Source organism: Channa argus, chromosome 8 (genome assembly GCF_033026475.1).
Source record: "Channa argus isolate prfri chromosome 8, Channa argus male v1.0, whole genome shotgun sequence".
NCBI lineage: Eukaryota > Metazoa > Chordata > Actinopteri > Anabantiformes > Channidae > Channa > Channa argus.
Genome location: NC_090204.1, coordinates 9119238 through 9140120, shown reverse-complemented (window position 1 = coordinate 9140120; position 20883 = coordinate 9119238). Strand labels below are relative to the sequence as shown.

Genomic DNA, 20883 nt, shown 5'->3' with positions numbered 1-20883 from the left:
ATTTAAGTAGATTTTGGAACCCATATTTAAGAACAGGAAATGATTTCTCTCATTTGTCACGGCAATCTGAGCAGCTAAAGCTCCTTGTGGGAGACAGATTTGCTGGAAGCTGTAAGAGCTAGGAAACGGGGAGTGGGTCTTTTTATAGACACCCTGTGAGCTGGCTATTATAGTGTTCATTTACTAATGTGCCTTTCATGTTCTAGTTATTCCTCCATGAGTGTCACTTCACAAACTGAAATGTATCTGCTGGCTTTGTGGGCTCTGATAAGTATTTTATGTTGGCAGCACATCTTACCCTTTATGTTTTGGCCCAGATTTACAGGTTAGGTTTAAACAAGTGCCTTGTTTCTTAATTAGCTTTCTATTTAAGAGTTTTCATATATGTAATTTGATTTGTGATGGTAAAACTATCACGCCTTAAAATTAAGTATGAATTGGACCCAGAAATGAGCAGATCACAGAGGACTTGGAAGGCAAACAGTTTATTTAAGTTAAGCGGAGAAGGGGACTCGGGACCGGAGAGGAAGGCGGGGATGGCCAGGAGACGGTTGGGAACTCTGAGGGGAAAAGGAGACAGAGGTGAATGACAAACTATGGCACGGGGAATATATTGGGAGAACCAGATATCTTACTGAGGGTGGAGGTTTGAAGTAGAGCGGAGACCAGAACAGGAGGAAGGGCTGAACTTAAGGCCGCAGGCAGAAAAACAACCAGGGAGCAAAACAGGCAGACTCGAGCAAAGTACCAACATAAACAGAACACAAGTAGCAAAGAAAAAGTGCAGGGGAGCGGACTCCAACTCAAACCCTGCCCAAAAAGGTAAACACAAAAACGCTTGTTCCAAAAACAAAAGAATCCCAAGTAGGAGGGAAAAAAAAACAGTAGTTCAATAACTAGTGCTAAAAAAATCAAAACAGATGCTGAAATTAAGCAATGAGCAACACAAAGTAGCAACAGAGGGATAGGTTATTTGAAAATTAGCAAAGGAATTCTCGAGAGAAAAACAAACATAAACTAGAACAAGACCTTATTCTCTTAGGTGCGGATTTTCAGGATCAGACAGACTATTCACCGAGGCAGTCTGAAAGACGATCTGGCAGAGAGTGACAGGTGAGCGGAGTATATAAAGGGATGCAACAGGTGAGCGGCATGAGACTAATTGCAGATCGGCAGGGAGGGGAGAGGAAAACAGAGTGAGGAAGTACCAATCACCAAGGCAACAAGACTAAGACTCACAGCCGTGACAAAAACAAGCCACAACAATTCTGTAATTATCTTAACTAGCACCAGTCTTGTCTTCTTGAAATCAGAGTGGTGGTCTTTGGTGCCATGCACAAGATATCGCTGAACAACGAGGCTTTAGAGAAGCATCAGAAGTTGTTGACCAATCTTCTCCAGACCTGCTTTTAGCTCTTCCATGACCAGATGATTCCTTCTTGGCTGAGAGCTCTTTCTTCCAAACTTTGTTGGGGCTGCAAGGTTTTTGTTGTGTTTAATCTTCATTGGGTCCCACAATATAAGTTCTTCCATCCTTTTTTCCACCATGCGTGATGTAGGGAGCAGCCACGTCACATCATCTGTATCCTGGCTCTGGCTCGACTTGCTGCTGCCTTTTCCCCAACTACCGCAAGCATGTTGTGTACATCCGTGGTGAGTGGCAGGCCCTCTTGTCTTCAACGAGAATCGTAGTGCACCCTGGAACATAAAACAGAATTCAGAGCATAACTGATCAGCAATACTTAATGTAAAAAACTGTTTCAGGGCAAACACATAGCAAAAATCAGTGGTAAGTGTAATTCATCTGTTGTTTAGGAGTCTTGTGTACAGTGGAAAAATGACTTTGATTTTCAATTTAGTCTTTTTAACATTCCAAACAGTTATTTACTGATCTTAGCTTCTCAGTACAGAAGTTTAAAAACAGAGCCTATTTTATAGCTATGTCATTTGTTAGTTTGACAGCAATCAATAGGATTTAAAACTAATATAAATGAACACCCGTGTGAGTTTTCTAAAACTGAGGCAACACAATATGCTATTTGATCTCTTATTACAGTACATACACAATAGAACATCTGAAAAATATTTGACAATTAAATCAATGCACTCTGTGTGGATCAATGTTAGAACCACACATAAAACAATCACAATGCAAACACTTGAAGAATAGTAACTTCTTTCATAAATGTATGAGGTATGTATTGACACATTGTTTTTATATAACTTTTCCCATTTTTATGCTCGATCACTGATTCATGTCATGCCATATGGCCATATCATTAGTAATCTCACCAAATTATCATTGGAGCAGTGCCTCATAACATACTTTGTCATTGTGAATTCATAGGATTAGGTGGCTGGCAGCCTGTGTGTTATGATTAGTTTCAAATGCATCTCAAAAAACTGCTCCGGGGAGACAAGAGCAAGGCAAATGTCTGTTGAACAAAACCTTTTTTAATTAACTCCAACCTCCTATCCAGTGAAGCGCCAGACGGCTGTCTGCCTGTGTTGAGCTAAATACAATGGTGAAATAATTTGCTCTGCTTGCACCTGTTTGCTGTACCAAAAGCTGTGTTTTTACTCATTATATGCTCCCTAAGTTAAGGAGTAGAACCCTATGGGTGCCAAACTACAATAAGACTAAATGTAAATACGAGTACTTACCAACTATTAATGTTAAACTAATGTTTATGTTTTTAATATGGCTAACATTTTATCTAAATTTAAAGCTATACAAGTTGGAACTGACAAAGCTACTAGTCCACATCTTTACAATTATGTAATTAGTAAGAGTAAGTCATCAATGTCTGTCTAAACAGTATATAGAAAAGATTTTATTTTTTTAGATTTTAGTTGGTATTAACCATCTTCTGATATCAGAGCAATAAAGATGCCATTTGAAGGTTTACAGTGTTTAATATGTTATACAGTATGTGAACGCAGACTATTAAAAGAACAAGATTAGCCTTATGCCAGAATAAATCAAAATTTTCGACCATTGCACATTTCTAATACACCTTCAGAAACAAAGATGCAGGTGATGTGGAGGTGATTAAAAGGTAATTGTAATTTACAATGCAGACAAATAGTGTCCAACTATACTCTAAGCCTTTGTGACTGGTTAAAAGAAAGAGAAACTTAAAGCAGCTAGAAACGTTATGTCCTGCATTTTCAGGCCCAGGAGATAAAACATCTTCTTTCTTTTTACAGACACATCATTGACTCATCAGCTGGCATTCCCACTAATCACCAGATGCAATTTGCTGTTTGCCAATGGGCAATATATGTTTCTAAGAATTGTTGTGTTTATCAAATTGATTGAGAAAAAAAAAGACTCTCAATGAACTAGCGCACTCTTTATCTCTGTTGCTCATTTGTGATGTAATACAGCTGCATACTGTTACTGAATCACTTCTATTGGTGGGACTTGGGGGATTTCAGTTTTTAGGAGTCAGCAGGGTGAACTGCAATTACAAAAACTTTAGCTACTAAATAAATAAGAAATGGGTGTCAAACTGCAGAACTACTGTAGAAATAGAACTTACTCTTTGTTTATAGAAGCATAAAAAGACTACATACCAGAACAGCACAAAATGTGACTGCATCTGCTGTGTACCCTCTCAATTATGTAATTAGCAAGTTGTTGGCATCCATCATTTTCACTGAATGACAAGCAGATGGGTTGGCAGCTCAAAATATAGTAATTCTCAGAGGGGAACAAAATTCGTTTATGAAGTGTGTTATTGTCCTTGTTCAGTCCTTGCTGAATTAGTGAACCCTACCACTGTAACCTTGCTGGCAATGAACAAATTATTTGATTGACCTCGTAGCATGTAATAACATAACACTGAATAGTTCAGCCTTGTTCAACACAAAAAGGGAATTGGTTGAAAAAAGAACACTGTAAATTAAAAAAACATCTTTATCAATTTGACAACACAGGCCCACCATTAAGAAACATGCTGCAAAATCAGCGCCACGTTTTGTCATTTTGTTGTGTGCTGGCTTTTTGCTGCGTCTTTCCTAATGCTGCGCCTCTGTTGTCAAATTAATGAAGTCGTTTTGTTTTTTTCTAAATTGGCATGTGTTTACTCGATTTGCAGTGCTGTGAGCTCTCAGGACCACCGTAGTAAGTCTCAATATAAATACCATCGTTTATGAAAACATAATATATTAAAACTATGACAGGTCTAGCAATGCACATTTTGCAGCTGAACTATTTGAGTCTATAGAGTCCATAAGGGTGTGGTATCAGTGATGTGATTCATATTCTCTATTCAGAATCTGTGTGCTACTGGCAGGGCTCCCAACACATCAATCTACATTCTTTCCCATGGAGTCAATCTCTTTTTAATGACCAGCTTTTGGCAAACTGAGCTCTTATTACTTCCATCTACAAAGCACCGAGAGAGACATTACTTCTTAGATGTCAGTTTAATTCAAATTACGTTTGTCATTTTTTATCCAATCTTACATTACATCCACAAAATATCAATGCTTTGAAAAAATGTAGTTAATATACGGATAATGCACTCTATGTCTAAATAATTTTCTTTACCTTTAATTAAAGACACCACATACCTATGGACCATGCATACATACAAATATTTAGTTATGTGTAATGACTTTCCTTTTCAGGACCATGAATTGGCTTCACTCTGCTTTTAGTTTTGAGGCATTTGTTTTGGTGGGACATATTATACTGTTATCAGTATTCAGTGGTGGAAAGGAACAAACTGTAAGTACTTTGTTACTGTATTTAAGTAAAATTTCACATATTTGTAATTTACTTAAGTAGATTTAATTATGGCTACTTTGACTTTTATTGAGAAAAAAATAGGCAACTACTTTTAATAATTTAGGTAAAGTATAAATTGTATTAATTATGTATTTACTTTTACTTAAGTAGAAATTTCAGTGGGTACTTATACTTTTATTAGAATACATTATTATATGTTTATTTGTACTTTTACTTATGTAAAGGTCATCCACTGGTGTCAATATTGTTGAGTTTGGAAAATTGGTGGCCTTAGGTGAATAAACCATAGTATCACAAAGTTCAAACTAAGCAGAGATCTATTTAGCAAAACAACTGTGACAGCTACAGGTCATTTAGGTCAACATCTAATGATAGTTTTTTCCCAAGTGAGTGAAAGCCAGCCATATGTTTTAAGCTCACCTCAGACTTAAATCACAAGTGATGAATTCAAAATGAACATGACAATGTTTTTTAAATATTCCTTTGAATGAATATTTAATAAGCAATCATTTCACTTGCACTTGAACCTCATGCCTTAAAAGACTTGATGCCTTTCTTTTCATGTGGGCTGCAGCCAGCAAAGGAAAAAAACAAAAACAAACATAGAAAGGTCTGCAGTGTCACAGAAAAGCCACCAGAGGTCAGTGATTTTCCATAGGACGCTTCAATGTGAACAAAAATGTAATCGCTAACTAAAATTTTAGCCTCATAGAATTTATTATTAATCAGCCAAATAAGCAGGTTAAAAATAGTTACTCTCGTTGTAGACATAGGTACTGCATTAATAGGTCATCCAGTACCTCTTACTTAAACCATACACATGTCTAACTGAGAATCTGCAGAAAAACGATGTGGGCTTTAACTCAAAACCTAACAAAGGAAATCGCAGTACACAGCAGCAGCCGCGGCGCACTGCGTCCCCTTTAAGACGTTTTGGAATAAATAATGACGTAGCACTGTAAACACGACTGACGCTCAGCATCCTCAGACTAAAAGCCCAGGACCCCATCCTGTGTTTATTTCTCGTCTGGACAATGGTGATGGCGAACTCGAAGCTTTATGAAGCACTGAAGCGCTTTGACACAAATGGCCTGTAAGGGACACACTGCTTCGAAGCATCTGATACAGTCAGAAGAGTGACATCTGCTGGCTGTCTCTGAGAACTGCAGCTGAGCAGACGTCCTGACAAAGCCTCATTGCTTCATGGCTGTGGTGGATATCAGCATTTCATCTTTGCCATAGTCTTTAATAAAATTTATTTTGTCAAAGGTGTGTCATTGTGTTTGTCTGTAGATAATGCAATATTTAAAGGAGTTTCTATAACGTGCAGCCTTGATGAAGCACATATGTTCAATAGTAAAATTGTATTGGTAGTATGTTGATGCTGGTCCTTTTCCAACTCCAACTTTTATAATATAGATGAGGTATGTTATTCACTTTGACCTTTTTGTAGGTTAAAGATGTTTTACATAGAAAAAGAGTCGTTCACGCGGCTCTTAGCTTTAATCTGCTCCTCTTGTGTCTGACTACCTCTCCAGCTTTGGAGAAGACCCGCTTGCATGTGACGTAACGAGGCCTCGCTCGCAGCGGTCACGTGATTTGCGGCGTGTTGAAGCAAAGCCCCGCTTGGCGACTCGATACCGTGTCGAGCAGATGGGCTGGAGCATAACATAACTAGCGGACCGCTGAAAGACATTACAATAACCGCGGTTCACCTCGACTCTCATATGCGGTCTCCAAAACCAAGACTCCGGTGCTGCATCTGTCCTACTAAGTGCCATGGCTAGAAAGACGGACAGCCCCTCCTCTTACTACGGTGAGTCGGTTTGTCTTTGTTGTAAAACGCCAAGATATTTCCCCCCCGTATCGTTATGGCAGCGGAATGTCACAGCGTGTTTCTTAGCCATAACAGTGCTAATCACACATTGTTCTGATTTACGGAGGCGTACGCTACCTTACTGCCAGCTGATCATTATTTAAAGGGTATCTGACAGTTGACATTACCGCTCAATGTGCACTGTCGGTAGAAAAGCGGTTTAAACGGCTGTTAACGTACGAATAGGTACATCGCCGTCTTTTCTTTCACTGCCCTGAAACATGTCCGTGTCACTAACGTTACCGATGGCCACTGTAACTCTAGTGTTGAAATAAAATCCGCCCTTTATTGGTATTGTTTACCTCGCGCTAAAGTGTTTACAATAGGATGACATTAACCTTATCAACAATTAGGTTAGTCGCAGCGCCACTCTGCCTCTTCACTTGTCGTCCGTCTTTGTTGCAGCTGTTTATTGTGAAACATACATTGACAGCACTGGCAGCATCTTTCTTCGATCTGCACATTACTTTAATCAGCTGGTGCAAGTCTCTATTATTTTTCTTAAATATTCATTTGGCCAAGCTCTCAAAAGCAGAATGTTGAAAAATGCCCATCACAGTTAAACTCAATATACCATGTATGGTATATAAACAATGTACCATTGTTTTGTTTTAACGCATGGTCGAATACAAATATACTTAATTAGGATGTGTGCTTTAAACTAATTAACACTAGCAAGCTAACTGATTAGTTAATAGCTATAAAAAACAACTTTACAATAAACAGTGTGTCGATCAGCAAACTATGCTATGGATGCTGCGATCATTTAGGTTTAAGAAGAAGACGCTTATAATTTTCTCCTTCTCGCCCACAGTGAAGATAATTGCAGCAACGTAACCAAGCGCAATTCAGGTACTGTGGTCTGTGACGAAGGTTAAAAGCAATCTTCCCTGTTAACGGTATTAATAACATAGGATTTATTGTCTCCAAGTGGCATTTTCACCGCTCTGGGCGATTTTCTGTCCATTAGCCTGCCTTATCAACACCAAATGCCACTCAGACATCAATCCGTCTTCTGAACTTTCACTGATCCGTTTTGCAGTCTTCATAATCTGTCACTCCTTCTAGGAAATAAACAACACCGCAGTTCTTGAGTTACCGAAGGATTTCTTCTTCTTCTTAGCCCTCGTTGCTCATTCACTGTCGTACTATTCAAATATATAATAGGTCACACAGTGAATACACGCTTAGCAGAACGTAAAAAAACAAACGTGAATACGTAAATAAAATACATGGCAGCGCGCAAACGTAAATACACAGACACCGCTGGCTGCACACATCTAAGAGGGAATAAATCCAGTTGAATAAAAGATTTAAAAACACTTTACCGTACGACACCTTAAACTTCATGTGAGAAGTTAACTATTTGCGTTCAACGTCTTTTTATGAAGAACTTGTAACACCTAAAAGTGTCCGCGTGCAACATAAAGTGAAACCTAGTTCCAAACTCTTAATTAATACAAATAAATCAATAAAACAAAGGATATAAATAATATATGTAAACAAAATTCAACTGACACAATAATATTTATTGCATTTAAAATGTCAGTAATTGATTATACGTTATTATATATTTACTATAATAGTACAAAGTATTCAGTGCTTCTTTAACAATTTTATGATTGTTTTCACAATTATCACAATTAGTGCACAATTATCAGGCTACTAAAAACTATTATGGGAAACTGTTATGGGAAACTAAGAGACCAGTCACACTCACGTGGGTATTTTTACTCAAATCTCCCTTTACAAAAAACATTAAGAACAAACCAGTTTGACAATGCATAAAACACTTCAGATTTTATCAGATTTATTTATTTATTTTTTATTTTATTTTTTATTTTTTTGGTGCTTGTAGTTGAGGTGCTACATCAGTCAGTTTTTACAATAATTTAATTATGCCATATTTACGATAGCAAAATAGTTGTATCAGCTTATCAAACTTAAAGTCAACGGTAGATCAGTGTTAGTTACAAATATGCCTAATTGCATCATATCCTCTGTCAAATTTGCCATACCCAAATTGACAGCTAGGAAGGCTTAAGTGTAGGAAACAACAGCTGTGCTGTCTCTGAGTGACAAAGACTATGTGAAGTCTGCTCCTGACAGGTCTTCATGGGAAAAGCTACTGGACAATATCTTCCTGTTTCTGCACATGCTGACCCCGTGTGTCCCTCAGACCCCATGACTCCAGTCTTCTGCCAATCTTGACTGCAACCTGTCAGGGGGTGTTGGTTCTCTCTTCTCTCTGCAGAAATGCAGCTCACCACTGGGGCCTTCAAATCTTGTCACTTTATAGTCACAAGTTAAAGCTGGTACTTTACAGTGTACCATAAACTTGATGCTAGAGATTTGTGTTTAATATTGTGTAAGTAAACAGCTTAGCATGAAGTGAAACACAATGTAAAGCCTTATATTATAAACCAATCAGGCATAACATCATGACTACCAGAGCAATTTATGCAATTCAACAGAGTAGCTCTGCCATGAATTCTAATTATACAAGGTTGTAATTTCTCAGTTTTTAGGATAAAACTGTTAGAAAGGTGAAAATTCTACTCTCTATTTGTTATGGAGGTCAAAGTGGGTAGTGGAGTCGTACTTGTGTGCATTGTATGAAGGGGTGGTTCTAATGTTTTGGCCACCCAATTTAAAATGAACGAGGTGGGCGAAACACCTCTTCTTATAATAAAAACCCGTAAATGTAGAATTCATGCCAGAGCCACTATGTGGATTGGATTATATGGCACATGTGGTCATAATGTTATGCCTGATTGGTATATTCCTTATATTATTATTATAATTAAAATATGTACAATATCCATGCCTCAATATACAGACTAATTGAAGTAATAAATGTATATATGCATTATCTTATATTGCTTCAACTTAAGCACTTTCCAGAAAATTGTAGAGGATATAGTAAGACAGTTCAATTAGGGGAACATAATTTTGTTTCAAGAGTTTCCCTTGATCTAGCTAACGGAGCATGGGATGGTGCCTCCCTGTGTTTAGGTCAGCTGCTTTGTTATTTGCTTCCTGGTGCTTTCATTCTACCTGCTAGGATGGCAAAAGTCCAATTCAAAGTGTTTTGGTCTCAAAACTGAGAAAAGAATGACGAGAAAAATTCTATAGCCCCATTCCCTAATCAGTGGTGTTGTTGTCACCTTATGTTTCACAAGCTGTATTTGTTGAAATTCACACTAAATGTGGAGTGCATCATGAAAAGAGTCAAATTTCCTGTGGCTGGTATTGTACCTGGAATCTCTGGCTTTTGTTAGTTGGATATTTCTTGTATTCCAAAAGTCAGTGTATATTGTTCTGTGCAGTTTGTGTATTATTTGTTGTTTAGCTAATTTAAGAGTTTTTTTTGCCAACTTATTGAACTGTGTGTCGGTTGATTCTGATATCAGTTCAGCAGAGTTAAAGAACAACTATTTTCTGTACTCTTCTCATTGCAGTGGTACTTTGTATTGCAGGAATAAAGAGACACAATTTTTTTATGAGCTTTGGCCAGAAGGCATGTTTTGTGGGAAAAGTGGTAATGTCGGTACTTTTTGTGCTCAACAGCAAACTAGCAAAAATATCTGAATACCAAAACTGAGTTATCATCTAGTTCAATTACAAAGTTAGACTAGTTTAATTACAAATGGTAGTCCCTTATAAGACTTAGCCAAAACATATCATCCGTGTTCAACAGTCCTTCACTTGCTCTACATCTCAGATTCAAGTGAACGCTTGAGGTTAATATATTATATAATGTTTCCAACTATGTAGCAAGTGTTCTGTACTGCTGAAATTTTCAGTCAGTCAGAAAAGTAGAAAAATAGCTCATAATCATTCTGTGACTGGCTTGTAAGTAACAATTTAGATATGGGTCCCATTCTCCACAGAAAGTGTTGAGTCGGGCACACTGTTAATTAACAAATTTCTCGCATGGGCAGCTTATCTAAACGCTGCAGTTTTATACTAAGTCAATGCAAAGTCTTGACCGAAAGCTCAGAGCCATGGTTAGAATCACACATTCACAGCCTCTTCCTGTGAAATTGCAGTCAGAGAAGGTTGTGCTTCAGATGGCACATTTTACTCCTAAGATTAAGTGTTGTTATGGGCTTTTTAAGTGTCACTGTCTTCTGCAAATACTCATTTTAAAGGAAGACTGATGCTCACTTCATAGTGGTCCTACAGTACACATTTTACATGTCTTTGTGATATTTCTACTTATCAATTTTAACAAAGTTATGTTCTCTAGCTACTAAATTCATTTGTCATTTCTCAGGAGACAGTTTTGTTACTGCCTAGAAATCTGAAGTAGACTATTGGTATTTGAATGGGTATTTGTTTGAGTCTGTGAAAATGGGACATTTAAATGTGAACAAGAATACTTTTCCAATATGCAGCAAAAACATAGTCAGTGTGTGTGTTCATGACTAGATGGCTAGTAGTGACAGTGGCAATGACTTATGAACACAACCAACTTAACTTAGAAATTAGCATGAAATGCATCTACATTGCATTCATGCTAGACACGTAGGTTTTGAAATTAAGTTTTTAGTGACATAGTGTGCTGGTGCTGTAAACATGCTTTGTTGCATACGTGAGAGTCTTACATTGCACTGTGCAGATTTGATCTGATTTTAAAGGGTTTTATTGACTTTTATGTTAATCTGAAGTAAATGTGTGCAGACTGTTGAGTAGCAGATGTAAACAGGATTATCTGTTGGAGAACACAGAAAGTAAAGTAATTTTTTATACTCCATCCCTCACTGTCCAATATACATTATTCTGCTATTGCTTGGTTTGGTTTAAATAGTGGAACACATATTGAGTCTTAGAAGCAAGTGTACTTATATTATTTTTTTGCAATCAATGATGTACTGTAGTGTAGTGTATTGTAGGCAATATATAGGCAAATATATTCTCACTATCACAGTATGACTAATTGTTATCATGGGGAGGAATTCTGACAATTAAAACTGATTTGTAAATACATGCTCACAGATATGCGTTTTGTTATAAACATTTTATTTAGCGAATCATGCATCTCATTCGGGAATAAGGTTGTTTTTGACATTATACCTCCTCCTGTAATTTTTAAAAACCATTGTTTTAAAATTGAGCTTGGAATGGGTTATATTTTTGGCAATAAAGTACATTTCTGGTTTTGTCTTTCCTTCAGCTAGTTTGGCAGACTAATAAACAAATCTGTAGTGAACGTGCTTTGGATGTATACTTATTGACTGTAATTATATTGTTATTTTTGTTCAGTTTTGAAGCAACACAGTGAATGGCCATTTTTTAAACTTTAGTCGGCTTCTCTATTGCTAGCTGTTTCCATAGTATAATCCCAGTTCAGATGTAAATGTAGCTTTATCAATTCATAAATGTTATTATTTAAAGTTACTGTATGCTTTTTTTTATATTTTTACAAATAATGTGGACAGATGCTGTTAACAGCTCCTGTGACACAGACTCACAGAATAGCGGCGCAGTGACAAGACTTTTTGAACGAAGTTGCCTTTCTAACCAATAACAGGAGGACAACCCTGTGCGTCACATGCTGACATATCCATATATATTCGCCACAGGCTGTGATTTAGTGTCAGTATTTGAGGGCCTGAGTGGATAGATTTTGAGTCTTATGCTACAGTTAGCTTGCCTCCCAAAAGTTAGATATTGCAGCTTTAAGTACAGTTATCAATGGGCTCTCAATTTGTATTTTAGAATTATTAGAAGAATCACAAGTCTTACAATTCCTTTATTGGAATATGAAAAGGAACTAAGCAAATGACAATTGACCTGACAAAAATTGCAGAAGCGAACCAGAGAAAATTATGTTTTAGGTGTCAAAGAGAATTAAAAAAAACTAACAGACAAGATACCCTAATATGGCTTTGCATACTGTGAGAGAAAATTATTCTATGCGCGTGATCAGAACTGCAGAATTATGAGCACTGCTGCTCAAATTCAACATTGCTCATTAATATTTACGAGAAAATGGAACCACTGCAGCCTACGTTTTCTTCATTGCACACAGCTGACTGGTACTGAAATTAAGGCTTGCCTAGATAAATGCTTAAATTTGTTCCTTTATTATACAGGAAGATGGGCAATGCAGGAGAGGAAGGAAAGAAAACAGAGACCTCCAGCAAGGCAGACAAAGAAGAAGGGGGTCCAGCAGTTGGTCAGGAGATAGAGGATATGTATTACAGCAATCTGGATCCCTAGAGGCCTTCAAGCTCCTAGTAAATTAACACAGAGATGACAAGGAAAACATAAATAATCCTATTTATAGTGAATAAGTTATTAATTTCAGCTATTATTCCACCAACATGCATAAATTCAGGTCTGTTTTTTTACCACTTGCAGACTGCTGCTGAAAAAAATCACTTTAAAATTTTATTAAGTGTTAGCTAAATTAAATATATTATTAGGCTTGTTTGTGCAGTTTGTGTGTGCGTGCGTACATCCATTGTGTCCACAGAAAAAGACAGACCAATTAAATACTGTATACTGTAAGCAAATCCTGAACATTACAATTTCTCAACAAGTTAAATGTCAGCTGACCTCGCACCCCTGGTGATTACACTGGCCAAAGATTTCTTGCCCAGCCTAATATGCAATCAACATAACTAATATTCTCCTCCAGTCCCAAACAAAGAGATTATCTGTAAAATCAAATGCAACAACAATTTAGCCATAAATTACACCAATACAAATTTAATTATATTTAGCTTTTACACAGTGTTAGAAGTCTACCTTTCTTTAACATTGGTCCAATGTGATGCAGGCTTTCTACAACACACCACTAAGCAAGCCTTTGTTATAGCCATAATACAATAAAAAATGATAATCATGTGTACTGAAAAGTGTGTACTGAAATTATGTGTACTGAAAACGTGGTATCGGGTGCAGTATCTGAGAAGTTTTACAAATAACAGTACAAGTACACAAAGACGGGATCCGTATCCTGTATGTTAAAGCGTTTTTAAAGCAGCAACGGATATCAACACTCACAGATTTCCTTCAGTCTATGCAAATTCTGACTACATCTAGATTAAATTATTATTAGTAACACATCTTTCCAGCCTAAGGCATACACTTTTCTAAGATGGAGCTTTAAAAGGAAGGCCTTTGGAGTGTAAATCTGAGAATGGTAGCTTGGTGTTTTAGTGTGTATTGGAAAAAAAAGAGCTTTATAGAAATGCTATTATCTCTGACCACACTCTGACTCCATTGTCATTTTACATTTTATTTTGGCCTTTGCTTCTTCTATGATAAAGCCATAACAACATTTACACTAAAATTCTTGTAGTTATCTTACTTTAAAAAATTCATAGGGCATAAACTCAAATAGTCGACAGTTCTCTGGTTTTTGTTACTGTCCTATGATCATTATCCATTTGGCGCTGTAATGTGGAAAGAAGTATTTTTAGAAATTAGGTGAAATACCTAGTGTGTTTAGAATGCCCATCTCAATGGTTATTGATATAATGTTAGTCTGATTAATGTTTAATGTGTAAAGCAAGATGAGGACGTCTGTGTGAACACTGGAAATTCCACGCTTAATCTTAGTCATTTACCTTATTACAGACTATTCTTTATTTTCTTAAAACATATGTCTGCCTGTAGGGTTGGATTGTTTACAGTCACCTAGTTCCAGCAGAGCTTAACTACATATTGTTGATGGTTATTTTACCTTAGTTTTCAAGAAACCAAGACTAATGTTTGCATACTTAAAAAAAACAAAATCATTATGCAATTGAATTGTTATTTTTTTTTAAAAAAACAACTAGTGAGTATAAAACTAAAGGTGGTGGAGTTGTTAGTGTTGCCACCTCAAAAGGTCTTTTTGTGTTGAGTTTGCATGTTCTCCCTGTGCTTGTGTGTATTTCCTCCAGGTACTCTGGTTTCCTCCCAGAGAATGGTTGTCTGTCTGTGTGTGCAGAAACAAACACACACACAACCGTAAAAGGATAAGCAGTTAAAGATGAATGATAAAGGATGTGCAGTTTTAAAGGTGTGTTAATGTGTGTTAAGTGTCTTTATTTACCTTGGCATTTGTAGCGTATATATGGATATCATAATGCAGCTATTCCTCTCAAGTTGAAATCTAATAAATACAGGCCAAATTGGGTTTAGCCTGTGAAAGATCCATAGTAGAAACAGCAAGTCTTATTTTACTGGAACTCAGGACTGCCACTAACATGCCTGGAGGCTCCCATGGTAGTAACCAAGGTCACAAAGCCCCAACCACAATACTGCTACTTTTCAGCACAGAGCAGCAGGATAGCTGTCCGCATCTGACACTCTCAGATACTAACTCCCCTCTTGGGGTTCATATCCCAACCCGGTTCTTTGTGCTCTCAGCGATTGAGTGGATGTCAGCTAGCACCGTATCTATGCTTCACTCTGAAAATATGCACAGTAAATACCACCATGCACTGATAGCAGTTAACACACTGGGCTACCACACTAGATACGCCAAGTACACAGTCCCTGACCATCTGCTATTAGCTCCAGAAGATCCCAAAGGGACTGTGCTAAATAAACCTAAACCAAAGATGTGGATGTTGTTGTCTTGTCTGAAAAGTGAGACAAGCACTTTAAAGGCTGCTGTGTTCCCCGAGAGGGAAAATAAGGGCAAGGCTGGAAAGATGTTTCTGGGTACAGAAGGGTGAAAGAAGAAAGGCAGAGAAATAAAAAGGGATGTTGCAATGTGGAGTCTGTTCATGTGTATTATCTCTACATTTTTAATATGATGAAAAAGTGAGCCATCTGGAGCTTTTTAACAGCTTTGATTCTTTTAGAGATGGAGTCCAAATAATTCTCATTTTTTTCTTTCTTTAGAGTGTGGGAGAGTTGCATTATCATGATGTTCCTAATTCATCTGTGCATCAATGTGTGTCTGTTTTGTGAATGTGTCAAGTGTTAGGTTTAGAGGGATGTGACAGTGTTGCCTGACTCAAGTTAACCCCCCTTCCCCAGTTTCTCTATATGTATGTTTTTGGATTCAACTTTGAAATCTTCACAGTCTCTACTCTGCAGACTACTCCATGACCTCTTTGCGCTGTTATTTTATCATACAGTAGCTTTACTGGTGCCTTTATCTTTTTGGAAGTGATCCGTGCAAACAGCTCTTTGACTAGTTTGCTATCAACCTCACACCAGTGTTAAAGAAGAAACCTAAAAACAGCTAGTTTTTAAATATAGACTAGAGGAAAATACTAAGCTCCAAAGTAATGTTACTGATGTTTCTTTCCTCTATAGATTGGCAGAAGCCAGTGCTTTCATCAATTATGAATGAATATACTGTACACAGCATTTTCAGCGAGAATGAAAGGAAAGGTGTTCAAGACGGTGGTGAGACCAGCAATGTTGTTCGGCTTAGAGACAGTGGCACTGAAGAAAAGACAGGAGGCAGAGCTGGAGGTAGCAGAGCTTAAGATGTTGAGGTTCTCTTTGGGAGTGACGAGGATGGACAGGATCAGGAATGAGTACATCAGAGGGACAGCTCATGTTAGATGTTTTGGAGATAAAGTCAGAGAGGCCAGATTGAGGTGGTTTGGACATGTTCAGAGGAGAAACTGTGAATATATCGGTAGAAGGATGCTGAGGTTGGAGCTGCCAGGCAGGAGGTCTAGAGGAAGACCAAAGAGGAGATTTATGGATGTAGTGAGGGAGGACATGAAGTTAGTTGGTGTGAGTGAAGAGGATGCAGAGGATAGAGTTAGATGGAGGCACATGATTCGCTGTGGCGACCCCTGAAAGGGAGCAGCCGAAAGGAAAAGAAGAAGATACTGTACACAGCATTTAAATTTAGAGACTGTGCCTACCCTACTGAGCAACATCATTATGTTGAATTTTTAACATGCCTACTTTCTTGTTTCAGTTTATTTGTAGCTGGGTCTTACACCCCTCTAACTACAACACAGCTCTGACAGAAGTGGAGTCTCACAGCACTTCACTCTCTCCAGGTCTTGGAAATGTTTATGAATCAGTAGAGTGAAAACAACAACAAAAAAAAGTCTTCAAATGTCCCCTCTGACCCAACCCATGTAGAGCACCTGCAGTGTTCGAGCTGTTTCCATGACCATGGTATGAAAGAGGCCTGTGTTGGACAGTGGAGCCTGGGGACACTGGTGCCTGTGTCTGCCCATGTTTATGTGCCTGTGCACTGGATGTGTTTACTGAGGCAAGCTGAGAAACACTAGGAAGGGGGGCTGTAGAAACACGAAGTAAAGAAAAGGTTGTGATGACAACACTGTACTGTATATTTAATAATTTTACCTAGATTAAATTTAAAAGTTATGTTAATTGATTCTTAAAATTGAATTTAAGGACTTCTGTATGTGCTATAAGCTTCCTTTGCTCACACAAATAAATCATTCATAAATCTCACAGTATCTGAAGTGATTTGTTACTTCAGACACACACACACACACACACACACACACACACTTCTGTGACTTTCCCCTGAAGGTTTACCACTCTAGGCTGGGTTGTTTCAATTGGTTCTTTTTCATCACAGTCAAGTTGGAAGTTGATTCTCAGTGTCAGCATATACTTCAGAAATATGCCTGACAGGAGATAAGGACTTCAGATTGAGGCACATATGACAATGACAACACTTTCAGTCTTTTCTGAGGAATTCAAACACATTTTTATGTATGTTACAGTGTGTTTATTATGTTATGTTCTCACCACTGTAAAATTGATCCATAGTTGTTGTTGCTATGGCAGACTAGCTGTAAATGCAGTTGGAATTGCGGAGTGAACATTACTGCCAAAGCCTTTGTGTGGTCCTGATGTGTAATTCCTCACCATCATTGCCTTAGAGCCTTTGATTAGCACCATGAATATTGTTATGCATTAATCTCTCAGTTACAGCAGGACACAGTGGCATTATCTAACACTATGTCAATAGAGCAGACTGTCTTTTAGTGGAGCTAACTGCAACTCTCGCCCTCCCAGTGGAGCCTGCCTGCCAGGCTTTTTCCGAATGTTGTTGACTACAGACCCTCATTCAGCCTGACTTCAGCCAGCAGCACACATGCAGCCCACCAGCCTCATCTCCTGCACTGGCAGACTGCAGTGCAGACAAACAGCCGTCATCTAATGCAAAGCCTGCTGGTGGCTCAGCATTATTGGTGATTTTCACTACTCTCTTTTAACCCTACCCTGAATTCTTTTAGTGTGCCAGAGGAAAAACTACAATCCAGTGGAAATAAGCTGATTTTTAGTGAGGAACAGCAGCTGGGGTTAAATTTAGCTGAAGAAGCAACCCCTGGAGTTTTGCTCCAACCCCTGACACTCCCTGGCACCTGTCATATAGAATAACCTGTTTTTATATTTACTGCACTGTGAAGATTATTAATTTTTTTTTTTCAGTGCAGCATCAATGCATATCCATCCTACACTGGGCCCAGTCTAGTAGCTAGAGGCATGTCATGCAAACCCCCAACAGGTATACCTGTAATTAGCTCTGATGTAAGTTAATGTGATGATAGGAAAAACTGACACAAGCAGTGTTATTATACCAAACTATATGTGTGATGTGTAACTTGTGAATTTGAGCCCTGTTCTCAACATTGTTGACTACTTAGTTAAAATGCTAAGTAGCATCCTCTTATATTCCATGCCAGTGCCCTGCAAATGCTGCAGTGAGCACCTGGTTCAGTGACACCGTGTCCTTGGATGAGAAATTCACACACATAACCCAGAACATGTCCTATTTTTAGACCTGACATACAACTCTATGGTGTGACATTTAGTGACAAGCAAACAGATGGCTTTAAAGTGAAGTTTTTAATAGCAAGGACAAAGAAAAGTGGACATGGAGGAATGTTATTTGAAATACTTTAAAAGAAAGGTTAACAACTTACACGGCTTTGATGACAAAGAAGCTGAAGCGGTCATACACCTACAATGTTGGAACCACCCAGTCGGTGGATCCCATGTGGTCAAAAGACCAGCTTATGGTTTAAAGTGCAACTCACTTAAACAAAAGTACACACGTTTCTTGTCCTGTGCATTTCTGCTGACTGTGCAGCTTTAGGACACCTCAGGAGTTAGATGTTTTCCATATACTGTTATTGTGTCCGTGTTGATATCGTTTAGACCCCTTCTGCTGTGATAGAAGAACAACAGCAGGGAAAAGCAGGCATGCTCAAGTTTCTTGCTATGGCTTGGAAATCTGTGGATCTTGTACTCATAACTGAGTAAATCAATAGTGGCTTACCGTGTTTTCAACTCTAGAGTCATCTCTTGTACATTGACATCAGTGTTTGCTCCTGTTAAGTTAATTTTTACTACATCTATTTGCAGTAAAGCTGAACTTGTTTGTGTCTTGAACGTTTGAACTTATAAAATATTTTTTTAGATTACTTATTTGTAGTCTAAAACCTTATAGCATTGGTGGTTATAAACATGAACATCATGATAGTTTTATAACTCTCTGCACTGTACACAGAGAAACATGTTGCTGAGCTTGCTCATTAACATCTCCACATGTTAGTTATTTTATGGTAAACTGACCATGTTTGTTGTAATATGAGAATATATTCAATTTAACATTTTTTTAATTTGAATGTGTTTTTAGTCATTTTTTAATAATTGTGGAGAAAAGTCATAAGCTAAATCAAGCTCAGTAATAAGTTTAATAACAATACTTTTTGTTAAATTTTTTTTTAGGTATTGTCTTTAAATTGGATTTGCTAAATAAAATTAAAATGGTTTATTACTTGTGTATAGATGACCCTTCACAATTTTATAGTACATTTAAAACACGCCACCCAGATTCACATGAGCATAGTAGTGTTCTTATTACTCACATTTGAAGCAAGGCTGACTTGCATGTCTCCTGATAGGATAATTTTGGGAAATAGGCAGATGGGAAATAGGCCCACTCATGCTTTCCCCAACTCTGTCCCAGCTGCTTGGAGATATTATGCTCCATGTGTGATGATTAATAGGTCCTCAGGAACGCGTCATAGAAGCTGGCAATGACGAATGTTTTTCATGTTTTCGGTTACACCTACAAATGCATGCAGTATGAGTTAGCCCCTTGGGTGACTGATGTCCTTTGCAACAGTTTATTTACTCAGGGGGGTTAAATAGGGGAATCTCACAGTGACCCAGATAAGCTGTTTGGCTTTATAGTGGTTAACATAATTATTTATATGTTTGTGTAGGAATCAGAAAACCGTTTAGTACCAGGTACAGTTAAGAACACTGTAGGAATTTGTCATTGTCTACACTGTTTTGGCTTTTGAGTAATCATCCTTCTTCTTGGTTCTGCTAAGAGACTTGCACAAGCTACATAGGTTGTCCTGGCCAGTTGAATGGAGCAGGCTCACTTATATTTGGTGTCAATGTAATGTATTGTTGCTCAAAATAGTTATTGTGAATGTGTAATCTATGTTTTCTTTGGCTCTAAATCACGATCTCCAAAAGGGCAGAAACATCATAAAAACTGTACATTTTGTTCCTATATTGTTTATGATCTGTGTGTACTCGGTCACTGTCATATTTGGTTTCCTTTTGACTATTCTTTGCTCTTGTCAGCCAATTTTACCTTCCTCTGCTTGTCTTATAGGTGAGCCACGCAAGTTTGACCCAAACTTCAGAGGGCCTGTTCACAACAGGTACTACTTATACTCAACATCATATTAACAGTACAAATAATTGTACACTGGTACTAGTTATTATCTTCCAACACAAGATATATATATATATATATATATATATATATATATATATATATATATATATATATATATATATATATATATATATATATATATATATATATATATATATATATATATATATATATAGTTTGTTTGTTTTTTTACACTGTTCGTCATTGTCCGGCCACTGATTGATTACTTGTCATGCTACAATAATAAGGATTGAGGCTGAGTGCTAGCCACTCTCTTGCCCTCTCCGCTCCACACTGAACTGATTAATAGCCATAAGTCAGGCTGGTGGCTGGAGTTAGGCCAGTGACACACATTATTAACCAGCCAGATACATCCAAAACAAATGTAGTCCACACTTCACTGGGGCTTTTGTAATAAGATAGTGAAGTGTTTTTATTTCTTAAACCAGCCGCACTGTTTTCATTGTATATATTTGAAATGTTTGTTTGTTTGCATTGTGAGTGATTAAAAAACTTGATTGCAATCTAATCAAACACTAATATGTTTTGATATTGTTTATATATTATAGTTTACAATAGAAAACA

The 20883-nt window shown here is 37.5% G+C and overlaps 1 protein-coding gene across 7 annotated transcripts in view; it reads left to right on the top strand.

Annotated features, from left to right (window-relative positions):
* The first annotated feature begins 6336 nt into the window (after positions 1–6336).
* slc44a5b (solute carrier family 44 member 5b) overlaps positions 6337–20883 on the top strand; it is a 31320-nt gene continuing 16773 nt past the window's right edge. For 6 of the 7 annotated variants that reach the window (XM_067513334.1, XM_067513332.1, XM_067513333.1 and 3 more), the window contains exons 1-2: positions 6338–6575; positions 20233–20281. In XM_067513334.1, the coding sequence (XP_067369435.1) occupies positions 6539–6575; positions 20233–20281 (86 nt within the window). In that variant the 5' untranslated portion in view covers positions 6338–6538. Of the gene's footprint in view, positions 6576–20232; positions 20282–20883 lie in introns of all 7 variants that reach the window. The other variant, XM_067513329.1, reaches the window with a different exon arrangement.